This window comes from Dendrobium catenatum, unplaced genomic scaffold (genome assembly GCF_001605985.2).
Source record: "Dendrobium catenatum unplaced genomic scaffold, ASM160598v2 fragScaff_scaffold_1220, whole genome shotgun sequence".
Taxonomy (NCBI): domain Eukaryota; kingdom Viridiplantae; phylum Streptophyta; class Magnoliopsida; order Asparagales; family Orchidaceae; genus Dendrobium; species Dendrobium catenatum.
In genome coordinates, this window is record NW_021319682.1 from 7,377,446 (window position 1) to 7,399,716 (window position 22,271).

General features: G+C 32.0%; 1 protein-coding gene across 1 annotated transcript; it reads left to right on the forward strand.

Annotated features, from left to right (window-relative positions):
• Window positions 1–14,547: 14,547 nt before the first annotated feature.
• LOC110108638 (cysteine-rich receptor-like protein kinase 42) lies at window positions 14,548–18,114 on the forward strand. The gene is made up of 8 exons (XM_020839359.2): window positions 14,548–15,337; window positions 15,490–15,597; window positions 15,699–15,841; window positions 16,229–16,439; window positions 16,526–16,760; window positions 17,152–17,305; window positions 17,396–17,689; window positions 17,835–18,114. Exons 1-8 carry the CDS (start codon window positions 14,575–14,577, stop codon window positions 17,877–17,879), a joined length of 1,953 nt encoding a protein of 650 aa, XP_020695018.1. The 5' UTR covers window positions 14,548–14,574; the 3' UTR covers window positions 17,880–18,114.
• Window positions 18,115–22,271: the final 4,157 nt, after the last annotated feature.

Below are 22,271 nucleotides of genomic sequence, written 5' to 3' on the forward strand. Positions count from 1 at the left end.
ACCATATCGTACTCAAAGGTAAGAATCTCCACTTATGAATTGTGATTACTTCACTCTTTCTCTCGTCCTTCTAGATTTCTTGTGAGAAGATCTGTCAAGGAGATCTGATTCTCTACCGACACTTGGAGAGTGTGTACAGCCAAAGGGTTCTCTACCTACACTTGGAGAGTGTGAACAGGCGAAGGGTTCTCTGCCTACACTTGGAGAGTATGAACAGCCGAAGGGTTCACTGCCTACACTTGGAGAGTGTGAACAGCTGAAGGGTTCAATGCCTAAACTTGGAGAGTGTGAACTGCCAAAGGGTTCTTTATCTACACTTGGAGAGTGTGAACAACCGAAGGGTTCTCTGCCTACACCTGGAGAGTGTGAAAGGACAGACGGTTCTCTGCCAACACTTGGAGAGTGTAAAAGGATGACGGTTCTCTGCCAATACTTGGAGAATGTAAAAGGATGACGATTCTCTGTCGCACTTGGTAGTGGTGGAAGAGAGTTTTTGTAAAAGCTTCTCCGCCTTGTTGTAGGTGCAAAAGGAGAGTCACTAGCGGTATTAGTGCAATACTCGGAGGATGCCTCTGGGAGTGGAAGTAGGTCGTGATTGACCGAACCACTATAAATCTTGTGTCTTTTATTTTTTTTTTGCTGTTTTTTATTTTAACTGTTTAAATTGTGGTTGAAAAACTTTTTGTATAAAATTTCTTAAAGTTATTCTCGATTTTAATTTTAAAAAGGGATAAATTTTTAATTACTGATTTACCAAACCCCCCTCCCCCTCTCTTGGATAGCCGCTGGGACATAAGCTTATGTTTAACAATATTGAACAAGTTTCAATAGACCAGACTTTCAGGAGATGGTCTAGCATTTTGATAGACTTGAGAGTCATTTTGATCAGTATTTTGATCAAATTCAGACTCACCTTCACTGGCAAGATGCTTAATATCAACAGGACATGGGCTGGATACGAGGTCAGTTCGACTCGGTCAACACCAACTTGGAAATTATAAATAACTATTTTAATATCTTCAACTAGCCACCTACTCCAGATCAAGGACCCTCAGAGTGATTGATGTGCTTCTTTTGTGATTGTCTTTGATATGCTTAATGATATGATGTGATGATTTCTATTATTTTTGTGATTATCTTTTATTTTTTCAATGTTTGATGATATGTTGTAGTTGAATTGATATCATCTGAGCTTCACTATATTATTTTTATCTTAATATCAATAAAAACTATGTTAACTTATTTTAGTTGATTTTGGTCTTTATTAGAAATATTCGTTAGCTTATATGATTATCCTGACTTAATTAATCTAAAAAATGGTATAATATAATCAACAAAATAATAATTAATTTCATTAGAAAAACTTTTTTTTATAAATATGAGTTAATTTATAATTCGATTAAGTTAAGACTATCAAATTTATATTCTTTTTAGGCATCCAAATTTTAATATTATTATTGCAATTTTGGTGTCTTATTATTCTTTTATTTCTCTTTTCAATATAATTACTTTTGTACTTAAAAAATTTTGAGTTTTTAGATTATTTATTTTAGAAAAATTAATTAAAAAATTTTGGAAATGTACAAGTGTACAAAAATCAAAAGTGCACAATGATTCACAAAATTGAAAAGAGGCACAAAATTAGACCAAATACAGAAAGATGCACAAAGTGTGCCACAATTATTGAAAAGATGTGCAATGTCGCCATAAGTATATATTTTTTCTCTATATTTTAATCTTCAATTTTAAATCAATCTAATGTTCAATTATATTTTATATTAAAAATTGATTTAAATTAATTTTTTTTGTCACCTTTGCAATAATTCTCCTTATCTAATTTTATAGAATGTTTCATGACCTTGATATAATTAACATGTCTATGTTAAATCTTAATTTTACTATTAAAAATCTTTATTTTTCTCTAATGACCATAAATTTTATTATTGCAATTATAACTCAAATCTCTTTTAGAATTAATTATCGAAGGCTTCTCATAAGACTTCTTACATTTCTATTATTTTTTCTTCTTCTCTTTTTGTTGTTGTTAATAAGGAGGAGAAATATTATTTATTTGCTTTCATTTGATTTGATGTTTACATTTGATTTTTTTCTGTATTCGTATGGTTTATTTTTTCTCTTAAAGTGTTTTTGTGATTTTTAAAAAAAATTGATTGACTTGTTTTTAATAAAAATTCTCTAATATTCACATGCTTATTCATTTAGGGGGAGTTAAGGAGATATTTATAATTAAGGGTTTATTCAAATAATAATGGTTTTTCCATCATAAAAAAGGGAGAGATTGTTGAGATAGTTGTTATTTTATTTTGCATGTTTGATATTCTTACAACTTGTATATTTTTTTATGATTCTAAATATTATTACTTTGATTATTATTTCTTCTAACATATTGAAAGAATTATTTTTCTCTTATGTATACTAACATATCTGGAAAATCATACTCCAAATTATTGAAGACTTTAAATCAACATCAGTTTAGAGTGTATTATAATTTAAAGTCTGTATTTTTTATTTTATTGAGTCTAAGAGAGTGTGATTGTAATTGAGTAACTAAACACACACACACCGGGGGAGAGTTTTAAAATTCATATATTTAAACTAATCGTACAGTACAAAAATAGTTCGTACGGGATGATATGGTCAATTATTTTCCCAAATGAGCAATGGAGCGAATAGAAATGGCCCAAAATTTTTCCAAGTAAAAATTATACGGATAATATTTTTCATTCATACTGGGATGATGGGCTCTAGTTCATCCTCAAATGATGTTCGTACGGATGATATTTTTTGTTCGTACCGGGACGATACCCTCTAGTTCATCCTCGAGCGAAGTTCATATGGATGATATTTTTGTTCGTACTAGGACGATGCCCTTTGGTTCATCCTCAATTGAAGTTTGTACGGAAATTATTTTTTATTTATACCGGGATGATGCCCTCTGGTTTGTCCTCGAATAAAGTTTGTACGAACAATATTTACATTCATACCGAGAAATAGATTTACTAACCTAGGTGGGTTATGGTGCCTTCTCATAGGTTTAGGTGATGCATGCTATGTTGAGGGGTTGTACCAATGAACTAATATGGGTGATAGTTTATTATTATCAAGTGCAATGACTTTTGCGCTCAAAATTTAGTAGCATTCTCATAGCTTGCCACTTCTAATTTTAATGCATACTCACTACTCTCTAGTTGACATGCATGTTATTCTAATTCCTTAAATGAGTTTTCTAATTCAATATGTGATGTTTTCAAGGATTCATGTGCATTAGTTAAGTCGATATGATTCTTGTTGAAGGCATCATACTCATCAAGTAAGACATGTGATCACTAACTAGACTAGTATGCTCTTTTTGCAAAATAGATAATTCAGTATTAAGACTAGCATGCATCTTTTTCAGCTTCCTATATGATCATGAATACTTTTAGAAATTATGAGTACTTCATCATAGGAATGTTTAAATACATTATCTTTATCTAATTTATCAAGATTATCATTAGCCATATGACACAGGTTTGTTACCTCCTTCTCTACCTCTACTTTTGATGATTTTGAGGCGGAGTTGGCAAAAAAAAACATTCAACATCTTTTTGTCTCTCTTAAACTTTGGCTTCTCTTCACCCTTCTCCTTGATAGGGTGAGTCTTCATGTTCGGGAAGTCAGCTTGGAGGTGACTTGGTTTCATGCACTCAAAGTAAATGGTATCAAAAGAATCTTTAACATTTTTTTTTTCTTTTACCTTTACTCAAATTGTGTTGATGACGTCTCTATTTTCTTTTTAGAGAACTCTTAAATTATCATGTCATTAAGGCAATGTCATCATCATCCTCCACTTTAGAATTGCAATATTTGAATTATTTTCTTTTAGTTCTACAGTTCTCTCCTTCTTCTTCTCTCATGTATCACTTTACCTTTGACTCACTCCTTTCTTATAGGCAATGAGAGAACCAAATAAATTGTTAATTAAATAAATATTCCATGTCTTTAGATTCTGTGATTATAGTTATCTTGGCATCATAAGAACTAGGTAAGCAGCATTGAATCTTATAAACTTTTTAAGTGTTTGGTAGTTCTCTACCTAGTACATGTAAGGATGCTACTATCTGGGTGAACCTAGTGTACATTTCAGATACAGTCTCACTAGATTTTATGAAAAAGAGTTTATAGTTATGTAGTAGTTTAATTAGCTTAGACTATTTTACTTCACTAATTCCATCATAGGTGATACATAATCTATTATCTTCTTTTCTGCAGAGCATGTAAAAACTTGCATATAATCTTCAGATTTTAAAGCATTAAAAAAAAATCTATCAAATATTTATCATTTAACTATGTGAGTTCCCTATCATCATTGCTACATTCATTAAAAAGAATATTAATTTTGACACCGTTAACTATATGTGATGGAAGTGAATAACCAGTTTGAATCATATGCAAATTTTATAGTCAATATATTATAAAAAAAGTAGACATGCATATTTTTTAGAAATCAAAAGGATTGTTTTCGAGTAGTGGTGGATGGGTTATAAAATAACCCTCTACAATTTTATGATTACTAAAATGAGCCATTAATCGTTCATCAATAGTTTTCTAAAACCTAATTTTCAAATCTCACTCTAATACCACTTGAAAGTTCGTGAAGGTTGTTAAACTTTAAGAAACTAGCCCGAGGCTCACCAAAGGTTGGGGGGGGGTGAATTGGTAATTTTAAAAATGTTCTTAACTTAAAAATAATAATGACAATATTTTTAATATAATTTTTAGAAATTAAAAATACCATATTCTAATTGATTGTAGAAGTGAATGAGTTTATCAAAAATATTGATTTTACTATAACGATATTTTGATTTACGAGACAAAGTAATAATCACTAAATTTCCCAAGAAATTATAACATAAATAAACTACAAGAAATATAAAAGTGCAAAAAGTAAAAAACTCACCATAGATTTTTATAGTGGTTCAATCAATCTTGACCTACATTCACTCTGTGGAGTCCTCTGCTCCGAGAATTTGCACTAAAATAAAGTGACTCTCCTTTTGTTACCACAATAAAAAATAGAAGCTCTTATAGACTCACTTTCACCAAACCTGATACAGTGGAGTACCTGATACTATGTCACCCTCCTGGGGAAATTGTGTGATCAATATATTACTAAAATGAGCCATTGATCCCCTCATACTCCTTCACCCTTATGCTCAACTTCACCTTCTCCTTCCTCTCAAACCATATATTTTTCCAAAGTTTCTCTCTTAAAGTACCTTTATCAGTCACACAATCCTCTTCACATTACAAAGAGAATCTTTAAAACTTGCTTAAGTATTGGGCTTCAAGAAAGCCTAAAAATCAAGTAAGTCGTTATTGTTCATACAAAACAATTATAGTTTGTTCAATACATTCAGGACAAAACAAGTCCCATATAGTATGATGTGAATAGTCTTTCAAATGAACTGTTTAAATTTTATGAACAAATTGTATAGTACGATCCAGAGATCGTCTAGAATAATCTATTTAATTTCCTCTATTCGTACGGGGTGATTCCTAGGAAGACTGAAAATCCTCTCTACTAATCATCCAACACTGCACTCATCGTACAATATGGTTAGTTGATTTCAAGTATGTCATCCAGTATGATATGAATATCATACAGTATAATTAATTAAAAATCATAATTTCATTTGGTACGATCTTTGGGACGACCAAATTTTACTCTACTAATCATTTTTAGTGATAGATATCATACAATATAATTGGTTATCACTAATTAAATCATGATTTGATTAGTGATAACCAATTATATTGCATGGGTTAATTTAAGTAAGATTTTAAATGTTCGTACAATACGATTGTAATCATATAATATGATATTTCAAAAATCAAATTTCAAATCATTACTTAGATTAATCTGGCGGCTAGGGTTTGCAGATCTTATCAAATCATATAATATGATCAAGATCGTACAACAAGATTAGTTCATAAAAACTAATTTTTTAATTAGCCATTAATCCCACTATTTTTATACTGATCATGCAATACGATTATAGGTCGTATTGTATGATTAGTATAAGAATTTTAATCTTTAAAATTTATATCACTCCCCCTATGTGTGTGTTTGTGCATAACCACCTAATTATATATACTCTTATGTGGCCAGACTCATGAAATAAAAAATAAAAAATAAATAAAATTATATACTTTATTTACCTGAAATTCCTATTTTATACATTATTGAGCTTTTAGTAGCATTGAGCAGTATATGTCTTACCTGCAATGTTAATACTCACAGACAAAAGAAATATCTAAATATTTAGTGAGAAAAGTAACAATTCAAATAATAGGGTTTGTCATCATCAAAATCACATATTGACAATCCAAGATTGCAACATGTTTCAATTCATCCCTCAATTTAAATTTTGGATAATCTTAGTAAGTCATTCCTCTATATAAATTGAGTCATAATGAATGGTGTAGGCTTTCTTCTCCATGTTCAATATCAACTCAGGATCTATGTGCTTTTTGAGATATGGTTATCTTCCAATCATTTGTCTCAATCCATGCTAATTATAACTTTGAGGATGTAAATTTTTTTTATATGGATGACATTCAACCTTACTGACAGGTAACATGTACGTAATATAAAAAAGATTAGAGGAGATTTAAGTAAGAATGGAGAATGAAAGAAAGAGATCTAGAATCTTTATAAGTCTTATAGCAGGTAATATAAAATCAAAAAGATGCCTCTTCACCACTTAATGATAGAGCTTAGCGGGATATAGAAAAGGCAACACCTAAAAATATGGAAAGTACATTGCATGATACGATTGTTTCAAATTATCATATATATGTGGCCAAGCTGATCAAGTTCCATGTGGAACCTTGCCTTTAGTATGGCTCTAAGTTCTGAGGCAAGCCCCACGGGTGACTTCTAAGAGGTGATTGCCACTAGCGAGAGTTTGAGATCTAGTTTATAGTGAGAGCTTGTGAAGACCATCTTGACAACTCTCTTAATAGAAACTTGCTAAATAATTATTAATAATCTATATAGCCATGTAAGAGTATGCATAGGCAACAATAACATTAGAATTCAACAAATTTGTATTTTAATTGCATATGTATCATTTTTGGTGGAAAAAAGTAAATACAACCATAATGTTTTTTTCATGACTTAACAAATGAAATAAAAATTATTAATTTAAAGAACCCATGCTATCTATGTAACTACGGTTTCATTCGGGATTATTTTCTTATTGCTTCTTAAAACCGCTTTTTAGTACATAAATTAATGCTTCGCTTTGGACGGCTTTCTTACTACTTAAAACAATTTTCTAGTATAAAAGAAGAATTTTTAAACTTGAAAGTTGTTTAAAAAACAATAAAAAAAACCGTCCCACATGAAGTCTAATTTTTTTATATTAAAAAAATGCTTTAAGAAGGAATAAGAAAGTCGTCCTAAATGAAGCCTTAATTCACACCCTTACAGAGCCTTTATGAATCCAAAGCACGTGAAGCTACAATGATAACATAAAAAATAAAAAAAAATTAACTTTTTATTAGAAAATATAAAATTATTTTACATTTTGTTAAGAAAACCTAAAATTATTTTATTAAAATGTAAATTTTATTCACTTTTAGATTTCTTCAAAAATTAATGAAGCTTTTTTTACTTTATTATTAGCTTTTTTTTTGGGGGGGGGGGAATTTGGGCTTGGCCCGTATATTAAAAAACTGATAAGTAAAAACAGTTACAAGTAAAAGGAAACTAACAAAACCTAAGAAGGAAGATGCTCCAATGACAAAATGGAGCAAGCTTACATGGCTATAAAACTACTAAAAAACTCCTATTACATCAAAATTTGAAGAGAACAACTCCAGCTCCGGTATACCTGCAGAAACAAATAAAAAACCATAGCCAAAAAGGTTCCAGACCACCTGGACGAGAAGAGAAAGAAGACAACAATCCAGAAAGTGAATCCACTGCCCCCTTCAACAAGTTCTGATATTTGAATAGCAATAAACAAAAAACTCCCACGCAAAAAAGGAGCAAGGACTCAGAATAAAAGAAATAATCCGCCCATATCGAAATTCAGATCCCCTGGTTGCCCGAAGACCATCCAAGGGGGCCAGCAGTGGGAGATTCATCATTGTCCAGGTTTTGTTGAAGGCAACAGCTGGCTAATCGAGTGCAATAGATGAAGGGGCAGCCAAAAAACAATCCTGCAACTGAATAGCCATTAAAGAAAATCCAGAACAGCCTCATTATTTCTCCATTTCAAGACTTTTTCCAACACGGCTTTCTTGATGCACAAAACAGTAGTGGTGTAGCAATTAACAGAATTCCCAAATCTCCTATTGTTCCTCTCCCTCCATATAAAATAAATGGAACAACAAGTAAGAAGATGATAAAGAGATTTAACATGGAGGTTCCCAATAGCCTCACCATCAATCCATTCACCCAACTGCAGAATAGTAGGTCTAAGGAGAAACCTCTTAACAGGAGGGATAAGCTTAGAGATCACAACAAAAGAGTAAGAACATTCAAAAAAGAGATGCGTCACTTTTTCAATATGCTCATGTCATAGACTGCAATTCATAGGAACCGAAATATTCCTAGAGTTTAAAGCATCTGTAGTTTTTAAACCACCCACTACCGCCATCCAGGAATAACATGAGTATCTCAAGGCAAACTTACTATGCCAAATAATATTATTCCAGGAACATTTAGGATATAGGTAAACTTATTATTAGTTTTAACAGCGGCTATTTTCACTAGCCATAGTGGATAGGTTAAATGGTTGTATTAATGGAGGTGGTTTTGAATTTGTGAAGAGCGGATTAATGGAGGTGGCTGGCATCATTCTGAAAATCGGATCAGATATTCAATCAGAAGGATAAGAAGTTCAAAGTTCATTCGTTTGACCAAAATTAAATTATTGGTTGAACTGGATGAAATACTAAATATTAAAATTATTTAAATAAAACAAAATTTTATATAATAATAATGTAATAATGTAATAATTATATAATTTTATGACTAAAAAAATAATAGATTATATATATATATATATATATATATATTATCAACTAAAAAAATAAATATTATACATATCATAAAAATTAATTAAACAAAGGGTATGCTTCATAAATATGAAAACTTCGACTTAGTTATTTAGTCCTACATCACCTTGAAAATTTCACTTTGTAAGATTTATATAATTAGTTGCTTTTAAATATGATAAAAAGTTATTTGGAGTGGTAAGACTATAAGACTATTTGGTTGGAAGTAAAACGAGCGTGAGGTATATTAAATGCAGATAAGGTTTTAATTTGAATGGATGAAAAAGGAATGCAAAGTAAATTACTTTTTTTAGGTAAACTAAACTTGCTGAATTTTGAGGATGAATAGTTTACATCATAAGCAAGTTTAATTGACCATTACCTCTCATTACTGCCACCAACCTCTTACCATCGGCTAACAGTGGCGAAGCCAGAATTTTTTATGTTCTGGGGCACATATCTATTATTTTTAAATACCCTCAAGCCTTTCATTCGAGCATGAAATTTACATTGGTGTTTTAATTTTTTTATAGTAGTTGTTATAAAAATATAAATTTTACAATAATGAAAAAATTTATTGTCATGCTCATCTAAATTAATTTCAACACAAATTTATTTAGACTATATATCATCATGCTGATCTACTTCAACTACTGTTTTATAAAATATTTTTATATCTAATTTAAATAAAAATATAATTAAAATTTATTTTATACTAAGTAATAAATATTTAAAAAAAAAAATCAATCTTATTAATAAAAAGTATGTTAAAAATATGTCAAATTTATAATAAGCATATTTTAAGCTACTTGATTTAAATTTATTTATTATAATCATTCTCTAGTTTAATTTATTGAATTTAATTGCATAAATTTTATATAAAAGAGATAAGGATTTTTCAAAAATAAAAAGTATGTTAAAAATATGTCAAATTTATAATAAGCATATTTTAAGCTACTTGATTTAAATTTATTTATTATAATCATTCTCTAGTTTAATTTATTGAATTTAATTGCATAAATTTTATATAAAAGAGATAAGGATTTTTCAAAATAATAAAAAAATTTTGATAGAATTTTTTATTTCCCAAAAATATACGAATAATGTAGAGAAAAAGAATTAAAATGGATAAAAGATTTAAATAAGATGAGAGAGATAAAGTAAACTTCACCATTGTCTACCACCACTTTCCACAGGCCACCATAGTTGCCAGCATCCACCACTGCCACCAACCACATCCTCCCACCGTCGCCATCACAGCCACCCGCCGCTGCTACCACCTTCCATTGGCTACCACCACCACACCTCCCACCTACCAGTAACCCTGCCACCTAGCTCTAGTCACTGCCACTCACTGCCAGCAATTACTACTTTAGGCATCAACTGTCCAGCGTCATCTTTGAAATTTATACCCAACGGTCATTTTACTTCAAACTACAAATAGAAAACATTCACTTGTTTTCTTTTTATGTTCATTCATACTACTTCAAAGTATTCATTTTAAACTGCATTCTTTTTTTAGCCAACCAAATAACACCATAGAAGAAAGTTGAGTGGTTTTTTTTTTTTTAATTATATTTATAATACTCAAAAGTAATAATAAATTAATTGATAAGTTTACTAATATATTTAATATTAAAATTTTAAATTAATTAATTAATTAATTTAAATAAAATAATAGTTGAACCAGCTTGTTTTTAAGGACCAACCTTGCCAATTTAGTCCGATTTTATATAAAACTGATTTTGTATGATGAATCAGATTGATCAATTGACAAGTTTATAAACTTGGAATATCGAGTAGTAATCCTTGAAGTCATCATTAAAATCTCTTAAGGTTTTTAGTCTGAGACCATTCATCAATTGGATAGTCAAATATGACTTGTTAATCAGCGATAATTTTTATTCATTTTTATTCTTTTTCTGAGGAGAATGAAATTTCCTTTTTTTGTTGATTGAAATGCTCTTGAAATATTTTGACATAGCTATTGGCATGTGCATTCCAAACCTCATAAAATATATTAGATAACACAAATTTTTTATTTTTTTAAATATTTGAAGAGATAGAGCCAACAATGAACACTAATGATGAATTGATCTAGACAAATCCCTAGTGACTAGGCCGGATTTGATGTGCAGCAATTTAAAGAATAGCCATGCAAGTATTTCAATGCAATAAGCTTAACCTGCTTGTTAATGTTCATTGTAATAAAAGATTGGGACATTTCAATTGATTTGAGAATAATGTAAGTATTGGAACTAGAAAAGATGTTGGACTGAGAGCCAGCTGTTATCATTTGATTTGGATTACTCATTGATAAATTTGATGAAAATATTAACACTTATATTACAATTTTTATATGGTATTTATAAATAAAAAATTAAATTAAGAAAAAATTCATTATCTTCTATAATAAATGAATGAAAGGAAATAAATTAGAGAATAAGAAAAGAAAGATAAAATTTATTTTAATTCACAAAATACTTGTATAAACATTATTAATTATTCACTAAACTTTTATTATTTTATTATAAAGTTTACTTGTTAAGTTGCATTAAAAAAATCAGACGGTAAAATTTTTTCATAAGAATTTTAACTAGGTAGATTGAAAAGTGTGTGAGAAGATATGCATCTAGAGAGATAGAATGCAGGATTTTAGTGAGAGTAAGCTTCTTTTTTTTTTTTTTTGAATTTTTTCCAATCCTCATTTCCCAGTTTGTTTGCATGGTGGTGGAGGGTCGTCGGTCATCAGTGCTGATGACCGAAATACCTCCATTCCCTACTCTGTGGGGCATCCTAATGATTTAATTCATGGTGGATCCAAAAGAAGATGTGTTTCAATTCAGGAAGGTTTGATTATTTAACATCCTTTGGTCATCAATGAAGGATGTTTAACTCATGTGCGAAAGTACGTCTCGGTGATGGGTAAGGGAAAAGAATTAATAGAATCCCTTGAGAAAAAGGATTTGACTGCTCCTTCTTTCCCGAAGAAGAATTTGTTGCCTGGAATGGAAAATGACTCGGAAGCTTCTTCATCCATTGGTTTCAAATTGAAGGTTAGCATATTCTCTAACCCATATGTTGTTGAATGTAATGCGGAAAAATAGGATTCTATGAATTTAAATTTGGATAAGACAATTCAAGATAAAGATTTGAGGACATATGAAGGAATGCTTATGGAGAACGGTATGAAGGTTTTACTAAATCCTGACAAGTACAGTTTTGGATTGGTAAATGATTGTTTTAAGATCAATCATATTAAAGTGAACTATATAGATCTAGATCCCGAAGATGAGGTAGATGCAAATGTGGTTAAACTAAATATGGATAAGGTATGTGAGAACATTAAACTAGTTCAAAAATCTCTTATGGTGAAAGTGTTTGGTAGAGGAATTCCATTTTCTCTTTGTAGTATTGAGTTAAGGAGACAATGGAATAGATTCGGAAATTTTCATCTCACATCATTGGGACTAGATTGGATTTTGTGTTCATTTTAATCTTCTCAAATTATGGAAGAAGTGCTCAGTGGAGGTCATTGGTTTGTGGGTGGACATATAAAGGGGATGGATAAATGGACACCTCAAATTTCTCAAACCTCTTTAAAAGGGTTATCTTCACCGATTTGGATACGGTTGTCTCATTTGCCTTTACATTATTGGGATGAGGTTAATGTTACAAAGATTGTTTCAAAGATAGGAGTTCCATTATTTTTGGATGAAAAAATGTTTAAATGTGGAAGATGAGAATTTACACAAGCATGTATTCGAATTAATTTAGACTATAAATTATCTCATGGAGTTTGGATTGAGGGTTTATATGGTAATTTTTTTCAAAAAGTAGAATATAGGCCACAAACTTGATATGTGCCCGGATGTTATAAAAGAAGATCAAATTAAGGCCCATAAGGAAGCACTAAATGATGGGAATAAAGTTTTGGGTTTAGAAGAAACGGTTAGTGCATATTCAAAAGCATATGGTCCTTGGATACATGTGAAGTTTAAAAGAATGAAGAAATCTCAAAAATAGAAATCTACAGTTCAGCCTTAGGTTGGGAACACTGAGAATTATTCTTCTCATGATCATATGGAAACTTCTAATAAGTTTAATGTCCTATCATATGGCCCTGAGATTGGGAATAGAATAGAAATGGAAAAAGTAAGCACTCATGTTCAAGTTGATCAGGTCAATTTGCTTGCTACGTATACAAACATTGAAGGAATGGTTTTGGAAGATCTAATTTAGGTTTCAGAACTGCATAATGTTTCTAATGCTGATCCAGTGGAAGACGGAGAGTTTGTTCAAAATTCTGGAAACATTGATATTCTGGCTAAAGAACTTGATGTTTCTATACATCAAGATGAGTTATTTGAGAAAGAAAATATAGAAATTGTCAAAGAAGGCAATGATGGAGAAGATCTCGTTGGTAGGGTTGTTGAATATAATGCTAAAATTGTTCCAGATTCTAAAAAACTATATTCTGTTGCGGCTAAATCTTTTTCATGTTATAGAGATTATGAATGATAAGGAATGCTTGATTGAGGATGGAAAATTTCAATTGCCAACTATATTTGTTCATCATAAGAAGAAATTAAATAAAGATTTGAATTCTTTTTGGCCAATCAAAGGCATCCTTAGAGGAAGGAAATTGGGAAGTATTGGTGAAAGTGATGGTGGCACCTCACCATTTATCTCATAAATAAGATTATGATTGGTGATAATGATAGGTATCAAAAGGAATGGGATAAAGGCTCAGAGTATTTTGTATATCTACGAATGGATGTGGTAAGTCATTCTTTTGATGGTGTTGTCTTGAAAAGGGAATTCTTACTTTATAAAACTATGGAGCATAATGATTGTTGTCTTGAAAATCAAAGCATGATTTGTATGAAGTTGGTGGAATTTGTAAAGATCCAATGGTGGTTAAAGCCTGAAGATCATTGCTTACATTTTATGTTTTTTTTCTTTTATTAGTTGTTATTTTTATTTTTATTTTAGTTTTAAATTAAGCCTTGTGAGTATTTGAATGATGGGGATAGAATATTGAGATTTTATAATCTTTATATTCTTTATTTTTTATTTAATCAAGAATTTTGAGATACTAATCAACTTTTTTTATTATTTTATTTTTTTTTGTATCACCTCCATTCTAATTGGTTTAAAATAAAAAGTAGAGGATCTTATTTTCTTTATGAAATTTCATATCTTACGAATATTTTTCTTTTGCTTAATTTTCTTTTTAATAAAGGCTTCCTTTCTCAATATTTTGAAAGGATTGCCAATAAATTTTTTCAACTTTAATTTGTAATAACTTTGTTTTCAATTAATGCATTTTGTATCTCTCAAAAAAAAAAAAGTTAAAAATAAATTAAAAAATAGCCATGCCACGTCGCAAGCATGCCGCCTATGCCTCATCCAACTTTTTTTTTTAATAAATTCGTTTAATTTAAATCTTTATAGTAGCTCTGTTGTAAAAATTTCGCCTTCGCCTCTATTTCTCCGACAATGTTTCCCTCTCCTCTTCTACTCCTTGTTTTCCTCGTCCCTTCCACCCCCTTCTCCTTCGCCGACTCCGATAACTCCTCCCCTGCAATATTCCTCTCCGTCTGCGGCAAAAACCAAACGCAAAACGCCGAAAAGTTCGACATCAACTTCGTCGACGCCATGGAAAAAATCTTCCAAAATATCACCATATCCGGTTTCGCCACTTCCTACTCCGGCAACCCCCTCACTGTCTATGGTCTCGGCCATTGCTTCTCCTACCTGTCCCACATAAACTGCCAACTCTGCTACTCGCAGAGCAGGGTGAAGCTTCCCCACTGCCTCCCTTCTACCTCCGGCCGCATCTACCTCGACGGATGCTTCCTTGAGTACTCCGATCGCAACGTCTCCGGCGACTCTGTAGACGATGAAGACGCTTACTCTTGTAGCAATACCACCGTCGATAGGAATACTCGACCGGTTTTCGCCAAACTGACAGCAGATCTGATGGAAAATTTAACGGCTGAGGCGGGAGGAAACGCGAGTTATTACAAGGTTGGAAGCGTGCAGGTGGAGCAGGGTGTGAAGGCATATGGGATGGCGCAGTGTTGGAGATCCCTGAATTCGACGGGATGCAGGGACTGTTTAGATAAGGGGAGGAAAAACATTGTTGGAAAGTGCTTGCCGGCTGATGATGGTAAAGCCATGAATGCTGGTTGTTTTCTCAGGTACTCCACGGAGCCGTTCTATTTGAGTGGGAATACCAGCAGCGGAGGGGATTCTTCTGGTACCCATCTTACTCTGTTTCCACAAAAATGTGAACTTTTTTTCTTGGTCATGAAAAACATTTCAATGCGATTCCTATTATGTTTATCTTTACGGTTTTTTTTTTTTTTTATCATTTCTTTGTCTAAAACTGCAATTATTTACTTTCCACAGATAAACTTACAGTTATCATTGTTGTAACTTCTGTTTTTGTGGCGCTATTGGTGTTTGGAATAATATTCTTCTGGTGGAAGAGGAGGTCGGCTTCTAGTTATGGACATGGTAATGGGAATTTTAGGAGAAGTTAGCCAATGTTCTTCAATTGCTACTATTTAAATATAAAGAATTTATCAATTTTTTTTTGGATTGTGTAACCGATGCAGATGAAGCCGATGAGAATCATGAGATCATTAGAACAATTACAAATTCTCATCTAAGTTTCAAATATGAAGATTTGATAAAAGCAACTGACAATTTCAGTCAGAACAACAAGCTCGGCCAGGGGGGATATGGCGCTGTTTATAAGGTAGCATAATCTTCAAATTTAGCAGCTCAATCATATAGAGTAAGTATTGTTCGTAATTCTGCTCTGTTTTAGCAATGTGTTATTATTTATAAAATTAAATGTTTATCTTTTCATAAAGATTGACAAATTGCTCTGCAAATGTGGTATCATTTTTGTAAAATAATGAAAGACGTATTCCCATTGCTGCATATTCGTTATAATATAGAGGAAGTCTTGTTCGTAATTATGCAACTTAGCAGTCTCTCATATGTACAATTACCTCCCTAACAGTTATCCCATTGCTGCATATTCGTTACATCAATGAAGATTTTGAAAGCTTAAATTACATGGTTATTATTTGCTTAAGTGCACAGAGTATAATTTAATCATTTAATTTTCCACTTGCAGGGGACTCTGCCGGATGGAAAAGAAATAGCTGTGAAGAGGCTTTTCTTTAATACAAGGAGCTGGGTTGACCAGTTCTTCAATGAAGTTACTCTGATCAACCAAGTACAACACAAGAACCTTGTAAAGCTTCTGGGTTGCAGCGTTGAAGGACCTGAAAGCCTTCTTGTCTACGAGTTCCTTAGCAACACTAGCCTTGATCACTACTTATTTGGTACCCAAAAACTCAAATCCATAAATATCACATGCAGAATAACAAAATCGGAGATTCTTACTTGTCTCTGCTCTTTATGTATCCAGATGCATTCAAGAAGACTGCGCTAAGTTGGCAAAGAAGATTTAACATTATTGTCGGCACTGCAGAGGGCTTATCTTATCTCCACAATGCCTCAGTAGTTAGGATCATACATAGAGATATCAAAGCCAGCAATGTATTATTGGATGAGAACTTTAGGGCCAAAATATCTGATTTTGGACTAGCAAGGTACTTCGCAGAGGATCAGAGTCATCTCAGCACTGGTCTAGCAGGAACTTTGTAAGTCCAACAAGCTCTTCTCTCACTCAGCTCGCTTTTTTCTCATCTAGGCTAATATGTTTTTCTTAAAGTTAAGCTTTGGTAATAAAAAAATTTACTGTTATTCAAAATTAACTCCTTATCTTTGAAGTCCATCTAACATTGCAGGCATCGATTGGACACAGCATGCATGTAGTATCTTATAAGTTTTTTTTTTTTTTTTTTTTTTTTTTTTTGGGAAAATAGTATCATATAAGTTGATGCTAGAATTTACTGCATACACTCATATGTTTTTTAGAGCTACTAGGACTCCATTTTTTTGTTAGATAAGTGGGGAAAAAGTTTCTACCTTTAAGCTCCCTCAGCTTTCTCATTCACTATATTAGCAATACAAATTTATTAATGCTTGCAGTGGCTACATGGCTCCTGAATATATAGTTCACGGGCAGCTGACTGAGAAAGCTGACATCTATAGCTACGGAGTCCTTGTTCTCGAAATTGTCACTGGTCGTAAGAACCAAAACTCGATATCAACATCAACAGAAGGTCATTCTCTAATGCAAGAGGTACAACTTTTATTCAATCTCCAATGCAACATGTAGAACTCTTATTTTTTCTCTATGGAGCTCTAACAAAGTCATCTACTTATCATATAGATATGGCAGAATTACAACTCTGATACACTAATCAGGCTACTGGATCGGGACCTTGAAGGAAAGTGCTCACAGGAAGAAGCTGTCAAGGTATTCAAAGTAGGCCTTCTGTGCGTGCAGGCATCTCCCTCACTGAGGCCACCAATGTGGAAAGTAGTTGAGATGCTAACAACTAAGTCATGCAACATGCCAACCCCTACTCAGCCTCCATTCCTTAATAGTCATGGTGCACAAAATGGACTCTCAGAGACGTCTTCTCTATCAACCTCTATGAAGTTCCCAGATTTAGGTGATCAGGCATCACTGAATCAAATTTCAGTGAGCATGTTTCAAGGGAGGTAAGGAATTTGAAATTATCATCTCTTGGATTTAGTTTATAGACGTAACTCTTCTTGACCTGTTTGTTGAGAGCTTTGACTATGAATTAAAGTTCTTCGATCAGGCATCACTGAATCAAATTTCAGTGAGCATGTTTCAAGGGAGGTAAGGAATTTGAAATTATCATCTCTTGGATTTAGTTTATAGACGTAACTCTTCTTGGCCTGTTTGTTGAGAGCTTTGACTATGAATTAAAAGTTCTTCGATTCAAGTATTACATATACGATATGTGTATGATGAGTTCACATCAATTGGCCTGAATATTCACAAAAAAGAGATTCAGTTTATACTGCTCAGAATATGGTGATGTTGCATCTGGCGCATGTTAGTAGATGATTCTTTTATTTGTTTGAGTTCTGTTTTTTTTTTTTTTTAAATTACAACAGCTTGTATGTATTTAAACACAAAATGTTCTCCCGATACTGTTTTCTACTTGTTTTTTTGTGTATATATAGGAGGAATTCAGAACGACTGTCTTTAGATTTGTGAAAGTGTCCAAGCAATAGAATGAAAAATTATGTTTTCAATAAAAGTACCTTTTATAAATAAGTAGGGAGTTGTATAAAAAGTAAAGTAATCTTAAGCACCCACGGACAGGAATTGATTCTGAACGTTTCAACATATAGCAATGGCCTGCACTATATTCCTAGCGATTGTGTAGGTAAGTAAGACAAAAAAAATGCTCATAGGAGAAAGAGTTTTTTTTTGGGGTAAATTTGGGGCAAAGCCCTTCTATTGAAGTAAACAAATAGGAGAAAGAGTCAAACACCAAAGAATTAAAAAAATAAAAAAAAAATCCATTCAAAAAAGAGAAAAAGGTGCTTCGCAATATTACACCGCCTCCAACTTTCACCATGTAATTTATGTGACTTTTTTGTTTTTTGTTTTGGAAGGGTGAGCTTATGATCCTGAACTCACCAGGATTCTCTGATGATATTTTTTGCTCTGATATTATCCATTCCCCTCACTAATATGATGCAAAGTCAATAAAAATTAATTTCATTTTTAAGCAACAAAACGCTTAAAATTTATTTTTTTAATGAATTATAAAATACTACAAATTATTTCAATAATGTAATTTTTTATTATATTTTAAGTACATCATATTTTCAATTACTTAAAATAAAACCGCCCTATATTTGTATTGCTGTATTATTTTAAAAGAGGAATTTGACTAAGTCAAAATCTTTCCTATAGTACCGTTTTAATTAAACAGTAATTAACAATGCGACTACTGCCTATTCAATTAAATTATCGAGATATATTGAAAAGAGAAAACTCCCATTAGTTAAAGTAGAATATTATGTCTTCAAAATTATAATTGTAAATAATATTTTTTTCTAATTTATCGTTCATCCTTTTTTCAAAAAAAAAAATTGTTTGAGATATTGAAAATTTATAGGATTGATAATCGATTAGCAAATTAATTCAAGAAAATTAGTGTTGAATGTCAAAAACACGTTTCGGAAGTAAGTTTTTCTTCACTCTTAGTACACATTTAGGCATTTAGCACCAGTGGGATGTGCTTAAAGTTAGGGCTCATTTCATTGGTTGATGTTGGCAAATATATTTTCTAAAATTTTTGCACTATATGAATTACAGCTTTCTAACACTATATTTAGGGTGGCTTTCTTATTTCTTTTGAAAGCATCTTTTTTGTACAAAAATTTTCTTTTTGTTTTACAAAGCTGCTTTAAAAAGCAACAAATATACTGTCACAAATGAAGCCTAAATTAGCTTAGCCAAAACCACATAATCAAGATTATTATTTGGCAAAACCAAAATAATTAAAACATGATATGCTTTGTTACACGATTTGAGAGTTGTTTAAAAAGAAATATCAATGCTAATCGAGTTAATGATAGGGAAGATATACAAAAAAGGATTTGTGCTAGGTATAGCATTGGCAAAATTCATATTTAATATAAAAAGTTTAAATTTAAATGTGAGGGTCAATCACTAACTAATTTGAGATTAAAGTCAGAGTCTTACATCCCATAACAATCTATCAAATCAACTATCATTCTTTTCAAATGGACAAATCAACGGTGATGCATCAAAAATCTCCTCAATCACATGGATCTATCATGGAACTACACTCTTGCACCCCCCAACTCGAGTATTGTGGAAGGATAGCTGAGACATTTTGAGTCATAAATCGTATTAATCACACTATCCTAATAGAATCACCAAGTCAAGGTAGGATAAATTTGGGCCAAATATGCTATTGATCAAATAGATTTCCAATTCAAAAGCTTAAGCCCATAATTAAGGAACAATCACTAAGAAACAATTTTTGTTATATATCTTTTGTTTTTAATTTTTTTTTTAAATAATTAATTGGAGTATTTTTAATTATTTTTCTTTGTTTTTCAAAACAAATCAAGTTAATATTTAAAAATGTTCAAAACAACTTTTCAATTGTTTCAGTGAACTTAAAAAAAAAATCATCGTAGGTCATCATGATCACCACTATCATCAACACACTTGTCGCCGCCTCTATGTGTTGATGACTACCAATACTTATCACGACCATCGCTACTATTATATAAATAAACTTATATAATGTTGAATAAAAATAAAAATGATAGGTGTGTACTCATATGTCTTTTTAGTTATTCATAAAATAATTGGCAAGTCATATTAGGTGAACTTGAACCTCATAGACCCACAAGGCAACTCAACCCCAAGGGAACTCGCCCCCAAAGGTTGCCAAGAACAAATTCAATAGGACACACATATGAGAGTCACCCCTTATAAGGACAATCAAAGGTTCTTACAAACTACTCAATTCGTCTCTCACCCTCCAACACAAACCTACCACTATAGATACTCGCAACTATCTTTAATAGAGCGCTATTAACCATGCCCACTATCTCAACTATAGGAATTTTAAGACGGTCTTAGATAAATTTGCACAGTTAGTCAACTATGGATCTATTATGTCATAATCTGATCCGACATAACCCACATATAAAATACGTCATATCATGTCGGGTTCTAAAATGATACATTTTCCATAGACTTATTTAGAGAATTTTTAATAATTTCTAATTATTTATATACTACATAGCCACTAATTTACTTCAAATAAATCCAAAAAAGTACTCATCAACAAATATCTTTTCATTTCTTAGAATTATATACATAAAAACATTTGTTTACAAATAGTACATGACACAAAATAATATAATATATATAAAAAAATCATGACTAATAAAATTTCTGACAAAGCATACCTATAGGCATATTAGAACCCATAGCCTCTCTCTTTATACTCAATCTGCCATTTGTCTTGCCCTAACATGAAATTGATGCAAGTTAATGTGCATAAGCAAACTACGATGACTTAGTATGCTACACTAAACCTACCTAAAAATTAACAAAAAAATAACATTTTTAAGTATAACAAAATGAATTGGAAAAATAGAAAATTTGTATAAAACCTTCAAAAAAAAAAAAAAAATAGTGACAAAATAAAACAATAATAGATTACTAGAATGATGCTAGAATCAATAATATCTCAAACTTAATGAGCTGATACGCGCGATGCCCTAGCTACCTCTTTTTCGTCTCCGGTTCTTCTCCGGCGCCGAGCTTCCGATGGCTAATAAACGGTTAGATCCCGGTTTTTTGGTGGGTAAGCATTCGAAATCTTTCAAAGATGCTTTGTCTGGTGTTGAAGCTTCAAATAGTTTTCCGGATTTTTCTACGATCCGAGGGTTGCCGGCTTTGTGGTTTTCTGATGAAGAATTTATGCATCTAGCCAAACCTTTTGAATTTGCTTTGGTGGGGAAATTTCCTATTAAGCATCCGGATTTAGACTCTATCCGAAAATTTTTCTTTAACCTAAAATTGTCCGGTGATTTCTCTGTCACTGTGCTGGATCAATCAAACGTTCTGATTAAGCTCTCGAATGATCTTGATTATGGAAGGATTTTCGCTCATAGCTCTTATTTTGTGTTTGGTTGTTTCATGAAAATCATCAAATGGTCTCCTCTTCTGGATTTGTCGGAGGAATCTCCTATCGTTCCTGTCTGGGTCTCTTTTCCTGGTCTGCGCCCGCATCTTTTCTCCCCCCAAATCATGTTTGGTTTGGGATCAATCCTTGGTCGCCCTATTCAAACTGATAATGCTACTGTTGTGGGTTCTCGACCTTCAGTAGCTCGTCTTCTTGTAGAATTGGATATCTCCAAATCTCACCCTGATTCGGTTTGGCTGGGTCCGGAGAATTTAGGTTATGTTCAAAAAATTGTTTATGAAGGTTTGCCTAATTACTGTTTACATTGCAAGGCCGTGGGGCATAAACGAACGGAATGCATTAAGCTTTTCCCCAATCTTTGTCCTAATGTCAATGTTGTTCCCTCGGTGGCTGATCCGAATCTTAATCCTGCTGGGACCTCAGTCAAGCCTATTACTTCTAATATTTCCCCTCTTTCTGCTTGTGATATGGTTAATGTTGAAATTCCTCTGGCTAAGGGAGTGATGGATTGTGATATTA

Bases quoted from the DNA above. Each gene is read 5' to 3' on its own strand.
- LOC110108638 (XM_020839359.2), top strand. From the start codon at position 14,575: ATGTTTCCCTCTCCTCTTCTACTCCTTGTTTTCCTCGTCCCTTCCACC. The intron at 16,440-16,525 runs GTACCCAAAAAC...TTATGTATCCAG, and splicing joins CCTTGATCACTACTTATTTG to ATGCATTCAAGAAGACTGCG. The intron at 17,306-17,395 runs GTACAACTTTTA...CTTATCATATAG, and splicing joins GTCATTCTCTAATGCAAGAG to ATATGGCAGAATTACAACTC.